This window comes from Mastomys coucha, unplaced genomic scaffold (genome assembly GCF_008632895.1).
Source record: "Mastomys coucha isolate ucsf_1 unplaced genomic scaffold, UCSF_Mcou_1 pScaffold20, whole genome shotgun sequence".
NCBI classification, from domain to species: Eukaryota; Metazoa; Chordata; class Mammalia; order Rodentia; family Muridae; genus Mastomys; species Mastomys coucha.
In genome coordinates this window covers 2,686,408-2,704,337 of record NW_022196903.1, presented here as the reverse complement: position 1 = coordinate 2,704,337, position 17,930 = coordinate 2,686,408, and the positions used below count along the sequence as shown (strand labels likewise).

At 43.6% G+C, this 17,930-nt stretch overlaps 1 protein-coding gene across 3 annotated transcripts in view; it reads left to right on the top strand.

The window, feature by feature from the left end:
* Positions 1 to 17,930, top strand: part of Slc25a13 (solute carrier family 25 member 13) — a 173,661-nt gene that overhangs the window by 52,842 nt on the left and 102,889 nt on the right. For all 3 annotated transcript variants that reach the window (XM_031381131.1, XM_031381132.1, XM_031381133.1), the window contains exon 4: positions 9,736 to 9,851. In XM_031381131.1, the coding sequence (XP_031236991.1) occupies positions 9,736 to 9,851 (116 nt within the window). The remainder of the gene's footprint in view (positions 1 to 9,735; positions 9,852 to 17,930) is intronic.

Genomic DNA, 17,930 nt, shown 5'->3' with positions numbered 1-17,930 from the left:
CCTAATGATATTCAATGAAGGGTTATGCTGAACTGGAGAGAAAATGTGTTACCCAGGCAACTGCCTCTGGCAGCCTAGCGACTCAGGCATATGGCTCTATAGTACACATTATTTCAGCATCTTTAAGCATAAAGAACCACACATGTAATTGACTGTGAAAAATTACTGCTCAGTTACTGTATTGTATGGTCACAATAGAAGTAAATGAATACGTCATTGTTGTTAGAACAAGTCTGTTGGGAATCACTCGTAGACTCTACTATTTAAGAAGCAAAAATACAATAAGAAGAAAATAGCTGGTTTAATTAACATGTAAAAATTGGGTTAATTTGAATTCAGCTGGCACAGCAGATATTAATGTGGGATTTAGGGTGGTATTCTGGCCCAAGACCATGTACTTTTATTTCTTTTTGTCCACACCATGAATCACTTTATGTTTTTAAAATGATAGGGGCTTTTCCTGTCATTTCCATTTTGCTTTGCCTGGGGTTTGTATTACATTCACACCAAGAACGAGTTTGGTGTACTTTTGTCCCAAACATAGGAATCACAATTGAATGGAAGAAAATGCTAAAATATTTGTAATTAAAAAGTGCTTCTCATGGGAAATCAGCCTAACTTGATATAATATGTTTAAGCATTATTTCAGTTGATATTTATTATTTATACTTTCTAAAAGAGTGATAAAACAGGAACTCACCATTGGCAGTTGCAAAAACAGAAAAAAACAAAACAAAACAAAACAAAACAAAACAAAAAAACCTGACCAACAAACCAACCAACCAAACATAAAACCCCAGCCTATTTGTCCTTGTGACTTCCTGTGTGTGCTTAGGGGCCTTTTATTAGTTTTAGAGTATTGTATTAATTATTATTACCTGGGTTCAGACATTCAGAAAAATATTCTCACTGCTGAGAACAACAGTGTCTTCCAAAAAAAAATCATTCTGCTCAATTTTGATTTTCATTAAATGCTATTTGAGCAGAGGCACAACCATCTTTTACTGAAATTCTCCATGAAGAAAATTACTCATCGGCCGCCCCTGACTTACAGCCTCGGATGCAGTTTGATGAGCGAAGAGTTTGCAGCGTGTGCTCTGCATGTTGGTTGGTCTCTGCGCATTTAAAATGACTGATTATTCTGAGTTAATCTGGATAAAGTAACAGGCTACTTGGAACATTCAGCCAGTGTACCAGTGGTCATGGAGTCCCTGCCTTCCCACTTGAGCTTCTTGTTCCTACTATATTCTTTTTCCCTCACAACAAATAAAAGTCTCCTTCGTCTGTTAGCCCTGCACTGCCTGCCCACTCCATTTTTGGAGGGAAGGCAAGACAAGAACTGGAGACTGGAGAATCAACAACCTTAGTGGCCACTTAGAGCCGACTGACAGATGGCTCACCTGCTGGCTTTTCAGTGAGTGATTGCTTTTCTGTGGCTTAATCTTCCCATTATCCTTCATTTGCTATTTTAATAAAGTCGAAGCCTTCTCATCCAGCCTTAACTAAAGAAGCAGAAAAGATGTAGGAATCAGTGGTTTTAAAACCCTGCAGTTAGAGTAAATCATTATTCCAACAGGCTGTCCAGTTACCCTCCCCTCCTTCCTCAGCGTCTTCTTAAAGACAATATAGAAATTAACATAAGGGCATCGTAGTGAACTTTTTTTTTTTTCTTCCCTTGTTAGCTCAGTATGTTTCTCTTTAAAAAGTCTTTGGGTAATCTTAAAATGTAATATGTGATAAGGTAAGTTTTCAGTGTTTTTCAAGAACATCTTTAAGTTTTTGTATGTTGTATGTGAATGTTTGCCTGCATGTACATATGTGCACCATGTGCCTTCCTGATGCCTGTGGAGGCCAGAGGAGGGTTCCGAGCCATCTCTCTGGCCCCAAATTTTACGGGTTTTAGAAATGACATTTTCTACGATTGATACCTATTTATCTATAGACTGTGAAGACAGAATTTATCTCTAGTTTAGAAGGCTTTCAGTGTTCATTTTTAGGAAGAAATTGGCCACAGTCAGACCTTTTTATACTCAAAGTTTGAAAGGTAGAATGTTGGGGATGTGGCTTGGACATGGAGACAGATTCCCCTAAGATCACTGTGCAGTAGTTACCTAACAGGGGAAGAGAGGATGGGATATATATATATAAAATGTGTTGTTTGAAGACATAATTTAGTGTTAACTATCGGCAAAGGAGAACCACGAGAGAGATGAGTCATATTGGTCTAAGCGCTTGGTTACCGACCTCTGGTGTGGAAGCAAATGTTGAAGGTTCAGGAATGCCATCCACCTGGTTGACACTGTCGGTCTGAGTAACTTGAGTGCTACTTGGAGTGACCTATAGGCTGTGGACGTTTAGGTAGGGTTGGCAGTGTAGATGAGTCAGTCACTCACTGCGGTATGATCACAGTTATGAAAGTTTATATATCTATCTGCTGTTGCCAATATGGAGGCAGTGATGTATGCAGAGGTTGTATTTGTAGACCAAATTCATGATAGCAACACAGTAAAATCAGTAATAAAAAAATCTTTAATAGCTTTTTAGATCCAGTCAGTAGCCTGCCTGATTGAATGGTATGTCATCTGCCAGGTGTCACTGGAGCCAATGAATTTAAATAGGCCTTTGGCAAACACTCCAGTGAGGTTTGAACCAGAGTTCAGTTGAGCTGTGAGTCATTCACACCGGCCTCCAGCCGGATGAGGCCAAGCCCATGCTGGAACTAGGGTAGACATGGGAAGATTTCCTGAGGCCAGAGGACTGCATACGGGAGAGGAAAGCCAGGCAAGACAGACATACCCCTCATGGACTAGGAGAAGAGGCCATTGGGTGGTGAAGCTAAGGTAAGGCTAGTCTTCCCCCTTACTCCCGCTGGCTTGGAACATAAAATTAAATAGAGCACCATTTCTTCTTATGATCTTGTTTTAAACGTTACATATCAGTTAAAGCCTGTATGTAAATTTGCACAATTAGGGTGGAGAGGCCTTCATATGCTCTCTGACTTTCAGCCAGCCTGCTAAATAAGAATGTTTATGTGTGATCTCCTTTGTCACCTACGTACTGGGCACTTCTCCTATCCTTGAGGACCGGAAGCCCTTATCAGTCTTCTGACTGCCACTGTCCCTGCAGCCAGAGGCTTCCAGGTGTCATCAAGGGGAACAGAGCCTTAACTGGACTTCTAGTAAAGGCTCCTCCAGACCGCCTTATCAAATACATCCTGGATGTGGCCATATTCTCTCTGCTGCTGTCAACTAAAGTGGCTTGGTCTATCTATGCACTATGTGCTGTGCGGTACTGACTCAAGGGGTCTCCCCAACTCTGGCAAGACATGCCACTCCCCTGCACACACTTCACAGTGATGCTGTTAGTATGTACACGGGTAAAAAAGTCTATGAATGACCCTGCTACTCTTTCTTTTAGCCACTGGCTGTCATTGTACTCCAAGGAGGCTAGCTAGTCTTAGATTTTCTTGGGTCCCTTGCATGGCTCCTCTATCCCTTTGCTGATCATTCAGACAAAGCATCCCCACCTCTACTCTGAATTGCTTGTTGATTCTCTATCAGCTCCACAGGCTAGAAGCACAGGAGTTGGGGCTCATTACGCCCCTGAAGAAGAGTCTCTGGGCCGGAGGCTCCAGCATAGTTCTCATGCATCCGTCTCCTTTATTCTTTGCATTTTTGTCACCTGATTCTGAGGTGACCTTTGTGCTCATTGCTTTACCCCTCCACTAAAGAGTGTTTCCTTGATGACCTAGATTCTTTTAATTGTAGTCATTTATGTCTAGGATACACATAGCCTAGAGTGGGAACACCGTACCTGTCCGGTGAATTCTTTGCAAGGCATTCAAGGATCAGCTGGGAAATCCAAGAAGCTATTAAAAGATGTTAACATTATAGAGCCCATGGCTCTTTACTGGGGAACACAGAGTCAGATTCTAATTGCTGCTGCTGTTTCTTCCTCTCCCTCCTCCTCTTCTCTCTCCTCCTCCTCCTCCTCCTCCTCCTCCTCCTCCTCCTCCTCCTCCTCTTCAGAACCACAGTGCTTGTACATGGGTGGTCTTGGAACTGCCTTTCTGGAGTTAGATTTTACTGTTTCACTTTTATCTCTGCCACTAATCCTGGACAATTGCCTGGCTTCTGTTGCAGTGCACAGAAGGGGGTAATAAGCAAAAGTTATTTTTGGGAAGCCCTCTTGTGGTTAGGAATTGGAGTAAAGTGGTAATTGGATTTTGATATGGTGCATTGTCTACACTCAAACTTCCTAAAGTCTGAGCAGATCAGAGCCTCCTGCACAGCTGTGTAAATTCTTAGAGCCACAGACCTGGCCTGGAGATGGAAGCTGGGAGAAGATAAAAGGACCACATGGGGTGTCAGCCTCTGCAGGGTGGGAATGAGCCCCAGCAGGGAGGAAGAGGGAGCTACCCACCTTGGATGATTGAAGTTCCTGCGATGCCCTCCGAGCGTTTGTGTCTTTTCTCAGTCTTCTTGCCTCTTCTCTCTCAGCCTTCAGCCCTTCAAGGCTTGGACTTTAGTTGTTTGGTTTGCATAAATTTTAATTTTTTTTTTCTTGTTGCAAAAACCAGTATGGTCTCTGTGTTATTGGGATAAAAATAGAAAATATGAGCAAGAAAAAAGAAAAAACCTTATATTTGATATGTTAAATAGTTAACACTTTGATAGGCATGGTTCCGATTTTGTTTAGAATTTGTGCTTATGTAAATATTTTTGTCCACTTTTAGCAAAACGGAGTAACTTGTCTTTGTTATTTTGTTTTTAATTTTGGAGTATTTTTGGATTATTGCTATTTTGGGGAATGTCCGTGTGAGTATGAGTGTGGGTGCATGTGCAGAGGGCACAGGATAGCCTGTAAGAATCTCTCCTTTCACCATGTTGGTCCCAGGGCTAAAACTCCCTTCTTCAGGCACTATCAACTTGTTGAGCCCTCTGGAACTGGAATTTTTGAGTTAGGGGTTTCACCCTATAGCTCAGGCTGTTCCGGGGCTCCCCCTGGATTTCAGGCTGAGATCCTCCTGCCTTTGCCTCTTTAAGTGTTCGGGTGGCACCTACGTCACAGCAGGCTCTGCTAATGGAATCAGTTACTCCATAGCATGTTTAAGTGATTTTTAGCTTAATACCATGGGTTTGTTTATAACATTTTTTGGTGGGTAGGTACTACTGTATATATAATGTTCTTTTAGTAAACCTAGCACATATCGTATGTTGAGGGTTTTTTGTTGTTGTTTGTCCCCCCACCCCCTCGCTAATATCAATGAGTATTCTGTGAGGATTCCCAGGAGTTAAAGCTTGTACACATTCACTAACTATTATCCTATGATAAATTCCTAGAAGTGAGATTGTGGTGTCAAAGAATGTGCTGGATAGTTTTATGTCAACTTCACACATCCTAAAGCCATCTAAGAGGAAGTAACCTCAATTAAGAAGATGCCTCCATAAGATCTAGCTGTAGGCAAACCTGTAGAGCATTTTCTTAATTAGTGATTGGTGTAGGAGGACCCAGCGATTGTGGGTGGTACCATTCCTGGGCTAATAATCCTGGGTTCTATAAGAAAGCTGGCTGAGCAAGTCAGTAAGTAGAATCCTTCCATGGCTTTTGCATCGACTCCTTCTTCCAGGTTCTTGCCCAGTTTGAGTTCCTGCCCTGACTTCCTTCAGTGATGAACAGTGACATGGAAGCACAAGCCAATAAACTCTTTTCTTCCTCAACTTGCTTTGATCATGGTGTTTCATCTCAGCAGTAGGAACTGCAACTATGACAAAGAATAATGACATGTTAGGACATGTTAGGACTCTTCTGTTTCCAAATTGTTCTTAAGAGATGAGTACTTGATACAGGCTACCCTTCGTCATCTAGGCCTTTCTGGTTCTTTGGATCCTACCAAGACATCCTCATGTCTAGTCCTTTTCCTTTCAACTCAATTGCATATTTTGGAGAATGCATGGACTTGTCAATAAAACTATCAGGCCTTGGCTACTAGCTCAGATGTGTGCGGTACAGCTCCACATACCTGCACCCCAGCAAACTGATTTCCCTTGTGTCTTTTCTTCTAGGCCTTTCTTCTTTGGTTCCTGGTTGACTTGCTGCTTCTCTGGTCCATCCATCTTGGGGAGTGAAGATAACCCCCTTTTCACCCCCATGTTCTTAGCACTTGTCTCTGCCTACCTTACAAACAGGGAAGTGTAGAAGCCATACTGCAATGGGTCAGCCACTTCCCAGCTTTCTCCTTCATCTCACCTCAGCTCTGCCACAGGCTCATTGTTCTGCATTCTCTCCTCTCCCTGTCTCTTCACACTGAGACCAACCCCATCTTCCCCCATCCCATCTTTCCTCAGATTTCAGCAAGATTTTCTCTGTCTCGTCTCTCAACAGAACCCTAGTCTTTCTCTGGGGAATTACTGACCTGTCTTTAGTTCTCTGACGTTACTGCCTACCTTTCTCCTTTCTCATAACAACATAGCTTTTGATCTGTGTTCTCTTATATGAGACTAAGAGCTGTTTATTGCACAGTTGGGATTGTCCGGAAGACCCAAAGTTGTACTGAGATTTTTAAAAAGGTGGTTGTATTTTGGTAGATAGCCATCTCGTATCTATGTGGTAGTGTCTGCTTCATCATAAACTGTAACAATGCATTCTACTTTCTTTTAGCATGTACTAATTAAAACAGAAATTGATTTTTTAAACTATTTATTTAACACGTGTGTGTGTGTGTCTGTGTGTGTGTGTGTTTTGCCTGTGTGTGTGTACCCACCATGTGGGGGTCTGGTATGCAGGAGGTTAGAAGAGGGAATTAGATCCCCTGGGACCGAAGTAAGAGGGTTGTGAGCTGCTATATGAGTACTGGGAACCAAACCCTTGTATAGGACAAGAGCGACAAGTATGTTAGCCCCCAGGTCAATCTTGCCTGACTCAATCCATTTGTATTTCAGTTCCCCTTGGGCTGAGTGTTTTATAATGGTGCACAGTGTCTGGACTGTTTCACCTGGACTTTACTCAACTGTAGAGTTGCCGCTGTTTTAAGTGGTTGAAAAGAACACTGGCTCTGGTGCACTATAAATTCCAAATGACTTGCTAGAAAAATATCCTGGATATTTAGACACACCCATTGTCCCCTAACCTGTGAGCCACGTCCTGAGATGTCACTTCTATGTTTCTTTCCTCATTCATTGGTGGATCCTAGTGTTACCTGTGAGTGAGTGCAGACATAGAATACCTCTCAATACATACTTGTCATGGAGTTAATCAGAGTTATGTGATTACCTTAAAGGACATCTAATACACTGAAAGAAGAGTTGGCAGTTGCAGGTAGTGGAAAAGGAAGCCAGTGAGCTCAGCAGCCAGGTCTGAACTTGATGAAGCTTGTATTCTTCCTTGTAACTTATGTTAACACCCATTAAACCTGAAAAGTAAGGTTGAAGCAGTGTTTATATGAAAATATAGATGTTTGTGGAAACCATTCTGTAAGTGAATATAGTACTGTGTAATTATTCCCATGGCCTTCTAGTCAGATTACCTGGAAAATCCAGAATGATCTTGATGAACAATAGTACATTATGATTTCATGGTTCCTCTGTATACCTCCTACATAGAGGTATAATGCTTGTATCTAATAGGATTACCAAATTACATACCTTTTTGGTATCAGTAACATGCCTAAAATGCCTAAAATTTACTGGCCAGTTATGGTTTTGAAGTGACATTAAGACGGCAGAGAAGAACCTGTTGCACCCTTTTAGAGTCTCTGGGCTTTTTAATCATCCTGAGGCAGGCAAGATGCTCTTTTTATTGAATTTTAAGCCTTATTCAGTCCACAGAACAAGAGCTTCTTTTCTATACCTCACATAGTATGGCTCTCTTGATGAGCTTGGTGTCTTTGCAGGCTGATTTAACACTATGCTTGCTTGCTGTCTCAGCACAATAACCGTCCTCCTCCTGCTGCCCATTGGCCTTCTTCTAGTGAACAGACAGGGTGGATGCAAGCCTTCTGGTAACTACCCAGCAAGTGGAGGGGCCAAGGGGTGATGTACATGTTGAGGAGGAAGCAGACAGAAACAGTTACCCCACTCCCTGTAGTCCTTTGGGAGGGATGGGCCAATTGATGAGTTCCTCAGAGGTATCGTCTACTAGAACATTTTAAGGAAGATGGCCAGAGATGCTTAACACAGTTTCAGCCCAGGCTTCAGTAACTCTTCTTTAACTCCTTCCCAGCCAGGTCTTTGTTCCCAATCTTTGCTTCTCTATTAAACTTTTTCAAAGTTTAATTTTTCATGCCGTGGTTGGTGGAAGGCATGAAGGTTGCACTTCTATACTGGAGGACATGAGAGGGAATCTGCTCTGTGCCTTTCTTCCAGCTCCTGGAAGATGGGGCAGTCTCTGGTGCTTCTTGACTTAGTATAAGCCCATAACCATAACCCCTTCCTCTGTCTTCACACAGTCTCCCCCCAGCCATTCATGTCATACCCCCAGCATCTGACCTGCTGCGCTCAGGTGATAGCATTACAGAACTGCAGAGCCTCTTCTCCTCCAGAGCTCCCGTGGTCATTGTTTCTTGGGAGTGTTTCTGTCACCTCACTTTCCTCATCAATCAACAGGGAGGTGTGCCAGTTCCCTGGCCTCTGTTCTTCTGCTTATCCTCTGACATCGCCCCCTGACCAGCATGGTCACTGTGGCCCCAGCTTATGTCTTAGTCCATTCTGTCCTCTATTCCTGTTCCCACGCATCCCCAGGTGGCACTTCTGCAAAGCAGCCCCATTCCTTATAAACAACCTGATACAGCACATGCAATGAATATACATGCGTTCCCATTCCTTACTGGCCACACATGAGGTACACAGAGAACTTCAGCTAGATCAGGCAGGTAATGGGACTCATGAAACTTCTGTGACAGTATACAGGAAAGACAAATCCAAAGGCAGGGACCAGTACAATAAGAGTGGACTTAAAGCGAAGAATAAAAAGGGGGAGAGGACTACAAAATCTCAGCAGTTATGAGATTTTCTCCTCTCCCAGAGACTCAGGTTCAGTTCCTTGCACCCACAACAGGTGGCTCTCAATGGCCTGTAAGTCCAAAGAATCCAATGGCCTCTTCTGGCCTTTCACCCGTGTGTGAGTGCACCCATGCGCATGCGCGCGCGCGCGCACACACACACACACACACACACACACACACACACACTCATCAAAACATTTTTGTACAAAAAGTTTTGTGACAGAAGTGAAACAAAAACTAGACCTTAAAAAGAAGGACAATTCAACTGAGCAGGGAGATGAAGACAACAAAGCTAGGGCGTGCACAAGTGGGTTCTGGCATGTGCCCTGTCACGCTCTTCCTCAAGCATGGAATTGATCATGTGACATTCCTCTTCATTCTCACTCTCTCTGTTTTTTATGCAGAAGGATGTTGTGGCCTTTTCTTGCCTTTATAAAGTGTCCAAGCTTCAGTCACAGAACCCAACAGTGTGCTAAGGGAAAACTGAGGCCCCAGGCATGGAGGACAGTTAGGTTAGAAATGCCAGGCCAGTCAGTGTTTGCCCGAGTGCTGCCAGCTCACCTTCCGTTCTCCTCACACTGGATGCCCAAGCAAATGCTGCATGCTGCTAGCTGTGTGAATTTGGATTTCACTGTTCAACAGTGGCATCTGATTTTGTGACTTTAATGTATGATTGTATAGTTTTATTTTCTATAGGGGACTGACTTTGTGCGTTTGCTTATTTTATATTGCAGGTTAATATCCTTCCAAGAATTTGTAGCCTTTGAGTCCGTCCTGTGTGCTCCGGATGCCTTGTTTATGGTGGCGTTCCAGCTATTTGACAAAGCTGGCAAAGGAGAGGTTACTTTTGGTAAGGAAGGTGGTGGGGGGAGCATTTCTTTGTTTTAGGAATGAAAAGCACCTGCATTCATTCATTCATTCTCTCTCTCTCTCTTTCTCTCTCTCTGTCTTTCAAATAGATTTTTTCTCTTCCCATAATATATTCTGATTATAGTTTCCCTTTTACTCCTCCCAGTTTCCCCCGCCTCCCTTCCTCATCCAGTCTCACTCTCTTTTCTCTCACTAGAGAACAAACAGGCTTCTCAGGGATAATTATAAAAAATAATATAATAAGATGAAACAAAAGGTAACACTTCTAATAGAAGATTCCAAGGGAAGACACAAGAGACAGAAACACACTCACTCACACCCTTGATATACTAAACTTGATATCACACTAAACTAGCCTTGATCTATACGCAGAAGACCTGTTCCAGACCTGTGCAGGCCCTGTGTATGCTGCCTCAGTCTCTGACTTCATGTGAGTCCTGCTTGTGTCAATTTAGAGAGCCTTTTTCTCTCAGTGTCCTCCATCCCCTCTGGCTCTTACACTCTGTGTGCTTCCCCTTCCTCTGTGTTCCCTGAGGGAAGAGGTTTGATGGAGACACAGCATTTAGAGTTGAGGTTTCCAAGGTCTCTTACTCTATACAATGTCTGGCTGTGGGTCTCTGTGTTTGTTCCCATCTGCTACAGGAGGAAACTTCTCTAATGATGGTTGAGCAAGGCACTGAGCTATGGGTATAACATAATGTCATTAGGGGTCAAGTCACTTTGTTGTTTGTTTGTTTGTTTGTTTTCGAGACAGGGTTTCTCTGTGTAGCCCTGGCTGTCCTGAAACTCACTCTGTAGAGCAGGCTGGCCTCGAACTCAGAAATCTGCCTGCCTCTGCCTCCCAAGTGCTGGGATTAAAGGCGTGCACAACCACCGCCTGGCGTCTTTATATATATATATATATATATATATATATATATATTATAACAGTGGTTTGGTTTTACCCTAAGTCCCTGGGCTGTCTAGTCTAGGTCTTTTGTCTCACAAGCAGTGTTAGGTATGGGTTCCATATGGTGGAATAAACCTTAAGTCAAAGCAGGTATCAGTCGGTTACTCCCACAAGCTTTGTACTATCCTATCTCACTGGCAGAACGCCATTGTAGATCAAAAGGCTTGTGGCTGGGCTGGCCCACACATTCTTCTAAAAAGTTAGCATGTTCCTTTAAACTGTACTGCATTGGGGGCTATGGCTCACATGCCTGCTCTTTGCAGGGGATGACCTCTGCTCTGGCTTAGCTTTAATATTCTTCTTTAGTTAGGTGGACTCCTGGGATAATAGCAGAGGGTGACCACTAGAAAGGACGTGTGTCCCCTTTCCTCTCTGAGCCATGCTTTCCACTGCCTGGGGCGATGGCGATTATAAGCCACCCACACTCCCAATACTTCTTGCGGTCACCCTGTCTTCACAGAACAGTTTGCTGCGTTTGGCTGCATGAGTCCGGGTACCATGAGCTTTGAACTGGTTCTCTCCAGCTGCTGTGCACATGGTGCCTGCCCAGTGGCAGCCTTTCTTAATATTAAAAGGCAGGTGCATCTTTATCAAAGTTTGCTGCAAAGCTACAGAAAACCCTGAAATCTAAGTGTAGAAGACGAAGAGCTGGAGGTCCTGAGGCTGGAGTAAACTCTTTTTAAAAGAGTTTTTAAATTACTTCTGATGGAGATTCCTGTAAACCTGCTGTACTCTTGCCTAGAAACAAGCCTGGAGCCCTTTGAGCATATGGGTTGTACTTTAAAGGAAAAGGCCAATGTGTGTGTATTAGTTTTCTTGTTACTGTGACCACATATCCAACAGAAGACAACTGAAGAGAGAAAGGACTTATTTTGTTTACAGTTTGAAATACTAGTCCTTATGGGGAAGGCATTGAGAGGGGAGCACAAAGCAGGAACATGAGACAGCTTGTCATAGTGTGCAAATAATTGCACACTGACACTCTACTAATTTTCTCCTTTTTGTTCAGTCTTCAGCCACTGGAACCCACATTCAAGGTGGGTCATCCCCTTTTCAGTTAAACCTTTCTGGAAACACCTTTGCTGTAATGATACATCCTGACATGTGTCTGCATGGTGGCTCTAAGGGCAGTCAAGTTGTTAGGAAGATTAATCTTCACGGTGCCACTTTTTCTTTTTCTTTTTCTTTTTTTTTCTTTTTTTTTTTGGTTTCTTTTTAATTTTTTTTTTCCTCCGGATTTTAGAGACAGGGTTTCTCTGTATAGCTCTGGCTGTCCTGGGACTCACTCTGTAGACCAGGCTGGCCTCAAACTCAGAAATCCTCCTGCCTCTGCCTCCCAAGTGCTGGGATTAAAGGCATGTGCCACCACTGCCTGGCCCATGGTGCCACTTTAAATGCCTGCATTCTGTTTCTAATTTGTTCAGACACCTTGTGTTGTTTTCGTGTGTTGTGGGAAGTTGACAGACTGGGGCAAATACAGATGATGTCACACAGCACAACCAGACACGTGTATCTCTGCTCTTTTTGTCCCCATGCCCAGTTGTCCCCATTGTCTTATCACAAGTGGAGATAAGAACTCCATAGGTAAGCTAGGCTAATTGATTTATTGTATTGGCTTTTTGCCCTATTCATTTCTGCATGGCGAGACACCCAGTTTCCCCAGCAGTTCTGTAAACACAGCTTCCAATAGAAGGGCACGAAAGTGGCTCTGTGAGAATCATCACATAACCGGACAGCATCTAACTCAGGGTGACATGGTGGCCAGTCATTTCAGGACAGTGTTACCTCGTGGGTTCCACAGAGAGTGGTGCATCTTCCACTTGCTTTACTCTACATGTCTGAATAGACATGGAAGCAAGCTGGGCTGGGGTGAAGAGAGTTAAAGAATGGGCTCCTAGATACATGACACTCTTTTCTTTATAGGGACCAATCTTAGCAACAAGAGCTGGGCTAGGGGCCCCTCTGGAGAAGCACCTGGTGTTCCTTTTTTTGTTGCTGTGATGGCATACTTGACAGAATGAGAGTTAAGGGAGGAGAGGGCTACTCTGGTTTATAGTTCTAGGAGTATAATCTACAGCAGGAAACAGGACAGGGATGTGGTATGGCTAGATAACTGTGACTACAGTCAAGAGGCAGAGGGTTGACCAGAAGTGAGGTTGGGCTATAAGCTCCAAGGCTTACTCTGAGTGACTTAATTCCTCCAGAGAGTCTACTTCCTACAAGCTCACATTCTATAAACTTCCAGAACACCACCAACAACTGGAGTCAAATGTTAAAATACATGAGCCTGTGAGGGATATTTCACATTAAGTCAACAGACCCAGACTTTCAGCAGTGTAGGGCAAGGGGTTAGGGCAGGAGAAGCAAGTGTCCGCTTGAATTTAGACCAGAGTCCTCTTCGAATTTAGAAAGGACAGCGGCATGAACATCGGCTCCCTCAACTCTTTTCAAGCTGTTTATGGATGGGTGAATGATTTTAACTTTGGTTTGTGAGTGTGTATGTTCTCTTTATTTGTTTATCTGCTTGTTTGTATTTTGAGATGGGTTTTTCTGATTCAGGTGAATGCGCCTCCCAGGTGCTGGAATTAAAGGCATGTGCCACCACCGCCCGGCTGATTTTAGCTTTCTGAATTTATTTCCTCATCTATAAAATGGAGGCAATGCCTCCCTTCCCAGACCACATGAAAATGTCACTACATATCAGGGCAATATCAGAAATGCAAAGGTCTTTATAAAAGTGGTAATGCTGCAGTACAGGCCGGAGTGAGGAACCTCCTCCTCTATCCACACCGCTGTCTAAGTTACTTTTTTATTTCTGTGCTAAAACCCATGATCAAGGCACCATTTGGGATATATGGTCTCAGGGGCTAAAGTACACGATGCCATTACAAGGACATGGTGGGAGGAACAACTAAGAACTGACATCTCTATCCCCAAGCAGGAGGTGGTGTCAGCAGTGGGGACAGAGACAGACAGACAGATACATGGATAATGGCTCCAATGCTTTGAAAGCTCAAAGGCAGGTGCACTTCTTCTCCAACAAGGCCACTTCTCCCAGGCCTACTCAAACAGTTCCACCAAATGGAGACCAAGAATTCAAATATATAAGCTATGTCAACATTTCTCATCCAAAACATGATGCCTGATTCCTATTTTTTCTTATTCTTTGGAAAGTCCTTTGAGCAATGTTACCTGTGGCCCATCAGCCACGTGCAGAACACTGTCCATCTCTCAGGCCATATGAGATTGGCAGTCCCGTCTTTGGGATGTTCACATTCTACATCCCATTCAGATACACCATCAATTGCCCATGAGTAGCAAGCACAGAGCGCACAGCCCTTCCATGTGTAATTTATTACTTGTATTATTAGTTCAATAATTATAGTGACGTGTTGCGTGTATGTGCTGTGTACGTTACGATAAACCCATTAGGACCTCAACTTACAGGTCTCATTAAAATATGGCTTTGGGTCTGCTGAGCCATTAACCCCAGATAATTCTAGCTGAAGAAATGCACAGTACTAAGGTATCCAAATGACTATTGAACTGCAGATTGACCAAGTTCTAAGATTTTTTTTTTTATAGGGTAGCACAGAGTTATCAAATGTAGACATGGCTAACCGCCTTTTAGTTCAAAGTCAACAAAGTCAAAAGGGGATGTGGCAGCCTGAGGACTTTTGGATGGCAGGTTCTATAAGAAGTTAGCAATGTGTTCTGGGAAATTCATCATAGACAGGAAGATATAAAAACAATCAGACATCAACACAACAGTGGAATTGGACGAACCAAGAGGACTTCCCTACTCAGTCCTGTTGCCATGAGCACAAAGTCTTCAGAGAACAGAAGTCCAGGACATAGTCTGCCTGGCTGCCTCCATGAGGATGTTTTGCAACACAGGCAGTGGCTCTCGTTTGTGTCCTTAGCTCTTATAGGTTCCCTGGTCTAGGATGCTTTGCATGTCTGGAAGCCAGTGTGCGTCTTTGCAAGTGATGAGTGGCTCTGATGAGAAAAGCTGGAGATGCCACATTGACCTCCCAGACTGGCTCTGTCTTCTGTGGTGATCATGAAAGGCACTTGTTTTCACACTGTGCTGGGGTCACTTGGAGCCTTTCCCTGAACACAGGGAAGGCTCCGGAGTGATCTCACGCCCCTACCACATACTCCAGCCTTGCATTTTATACAGGGAGAGAGCGGGTGTGCTCTTATCTGTGTGTGGATCCACAGAAGGCCAGGTGAGTTTAGGGCGCTCCAGTGTTTGTCACAAGTGGTTGTGTACCTGCCTTTACTAGTGTGGTCCCTGAACTCACCAAACAAAAGTCAAGATAGAGAGTGGGACAAGTAATCCAATGTTGTTTCCATAAAGCCTTTCCCTATTGGGGGGGGGGCAACTTGTTTACATTTCTCATATTTTCTGACTTTTGTTTTGAGAAAAGTGTGACTTGGGTAGAGAAAAAGATCTTGTGTTGGCTGGGACAGAGCACTAGAGGTGGTGGTGGGGATAGGGGGCTGGTTAGATTCTGGGTCTCCTTTGTTACATGTGTGTGTACACTTGCATACATGCTAGCACCACAGGAGACTCTGAGGCATCTTCTCTCTCCTTCTACCATAAGATCCCCCAGAGATGAAGCTCACGTCAGTGCCTTTCCCGCCGAGCCATCACGGTGACCCGGGTCCTGGTACATTTTTGAAAAGAGATTATATGGGGTTCTTTGATAGGTTGGATGTGATGCATCTGAGAGAGAACGTGAACAAAAAGACATCTGAGAGTAAGAAGGAGAGAGAGAATATTCAAAATAGAATGGTTGTGCAGTCTGGCCAGGTCCAGTGGAAGGGTAAACTTTTTCGCTGGCTTGAGACTCAGGGAGAGAAGCAGGGGCTCAGGTTTTTGTTTTTTGTTTTTGTTCTTTCTATATAGTGGTGTCTGCCTACTGTTTGCTGAGCAAGAACATAGGCACTTAGACCCAGAGTGTGGGAGTTGTGAGGTGGAATCTGTGGGGGTGGGGGTGGGGTCAGAATGTGGGAGTTGAGAGGTAGAATTTGTGGGAGTGGTGGTGGGGGTCAGCAAGTAAATGCTGAAGCCACTAAACCAGATTCTATGAGTGGATAGAACAGGTGATAGAGCAATGAACAAGAGGGAAACACTCCCTCTTCATAGACCTTGCATTCCAGTGGAATGGGAAAAGCACACCACAATAGGTTAGTGCCTGTAATTGCATGAAAAAGATGGAGGCTATCCAAGCAGCCTGCCTGGGTATGGGAAGCGGGAGCTTGGGAAAGTTGGATTTTGATACAGGATGAGGAGGAGATAAAAAGGTCTAGACTGTGAGATGTGAATGGTCCTGATAGGGAGGAGAAACCATGTAATGACAACTTCAGGACCCCTGGTAAGAGTTTGTCTGGTAGGAAAACAGTTGGGAGCTGGTGCAGGTCTTTTACAGCACTGGTTGAGGACCATGGCAACGCTGAGAACGGGGAGTTTTGAGTGGGGCAAGGCCTCAAACACATCTGTCTATTTGTGAAGCAAGGAAATAGGTTCTTATTGTGTGAGTAGAACAGCTGGCTTACATTGTAAGGTCCTAGCCAGAGAGTGAGACCCTGCCTCAAAACCGGAACAAAGCAAGCCCAGAAACCTGTGCGGTCTTGCCGTTATTAGAAAGCACAGTGACTCTGTCCTTTAATTTTTACATCAAAAGATGTTTAATTTCGTGCAACATTTCCTGTGCATATTAACAAGGGTTGTGAGAAAAAGACCATTAGGCAGTCGTAAAGCATAAACGTTTAAGTTTATTAAGGCACTGACAAGTCCTGCAGGAAAAGAAACCTCTTTAACTTTGCTCAAACTAGCATTTAGGAGACAAGTCTGAACGTGAGCTTTCTGCCCTGTGTTTGTATCATACTATGCAAAACCCATAAAGCTGAGATGATTGCTAAGCTAGTTTATTCTTAATTCTGGACCGTTTCTTTTCAGTCAGCTGCTTCTGTGGCATGTGTGGCATGCACAGGGACCCTCCCTATATTCACGGTTAGAGTCTATCAGTTCCTATAGTGCCAAATGTGATTCGGTGTACATTGGGACAACAAGCAGGCTAGATGACATAAGTCCTGGGCTGGGGAAGCAGCAGGACAGGATGAGAGTTAACTTTGTGGGAACACAAGCTGTCAAAGGAAAGCACATGATTCAGGCAAAGGCAGATTTGCCAAGGCTGGGACATCCTCGGTATCCAAGTAGATGAAGACCGGAGGCAATTAGTCAGTGGAAAAGAGTCATTTGTGACCACCTTTGTTAATACTGATTTTAGATTTGGCATTTCACAAAGGTAATGTTATTTTTTTTTAAAAGAAACCCAGTGTCCTACAGTAAGTAGATTTTAATTTGAGGCGAACGATTCCACTCCTAGGCACATTGTTGCAGGGTTGAGACCCCAGGTAGGAAGGGCATAAGCCCTGTAAGCCAACTCTCCACGTTGATGGCGAATGAGCCCAAGCTGGAGCATCCTGTCAGAGTGCAGGCACTGCTCAGAAGCTGTTCCAGTTCATTGGGTCAAAAATCCGCTATTTACGAGAAGCTAAATACGGATTTGCACGATTGACCATAATGGCTTCAATTTTGAAAGATAGTAGTATCAGAGAGCACTTCCAGTTGGTGGGATAATTTGAGAATCGTCCATGCTCAAATGGCTAAAATATTGTACTTTTTCTTACTTCATCACTCCAGTTTAAAAATAGGGCTTTTTTTTTTTTTTTTTTTTTTTTTTTTTTTTTTTTTTTTTTTTTTTTTTTAGGGCAGGCTTGTTGAGAAGGTGGAAGAATGTCAATTGAAGAGTAAATCACAACAGCCATGTGAAGTCACTCTTAGTTAACCACAGGCCTAGAGGTTAACCGTTCTCTACAGGGATATAGAGTGATTAGGTTGAGAGCCCCTACTGTCTGTCCATTTGTCAGTCCATCCATCCATTTATCTGTGTATATGTGTGTGTGTCTGTCTGTCTGTCTCTGTGTTTTTTCTGCATGTCTTTGTGTGTGTCTGTGTGTGTATCTGCATGTGTATCTGTATGTGTGTATGTGTCTATCTATCTGTCTGTCTCTGTGTGTCTTTCTGCATGTCTTTGT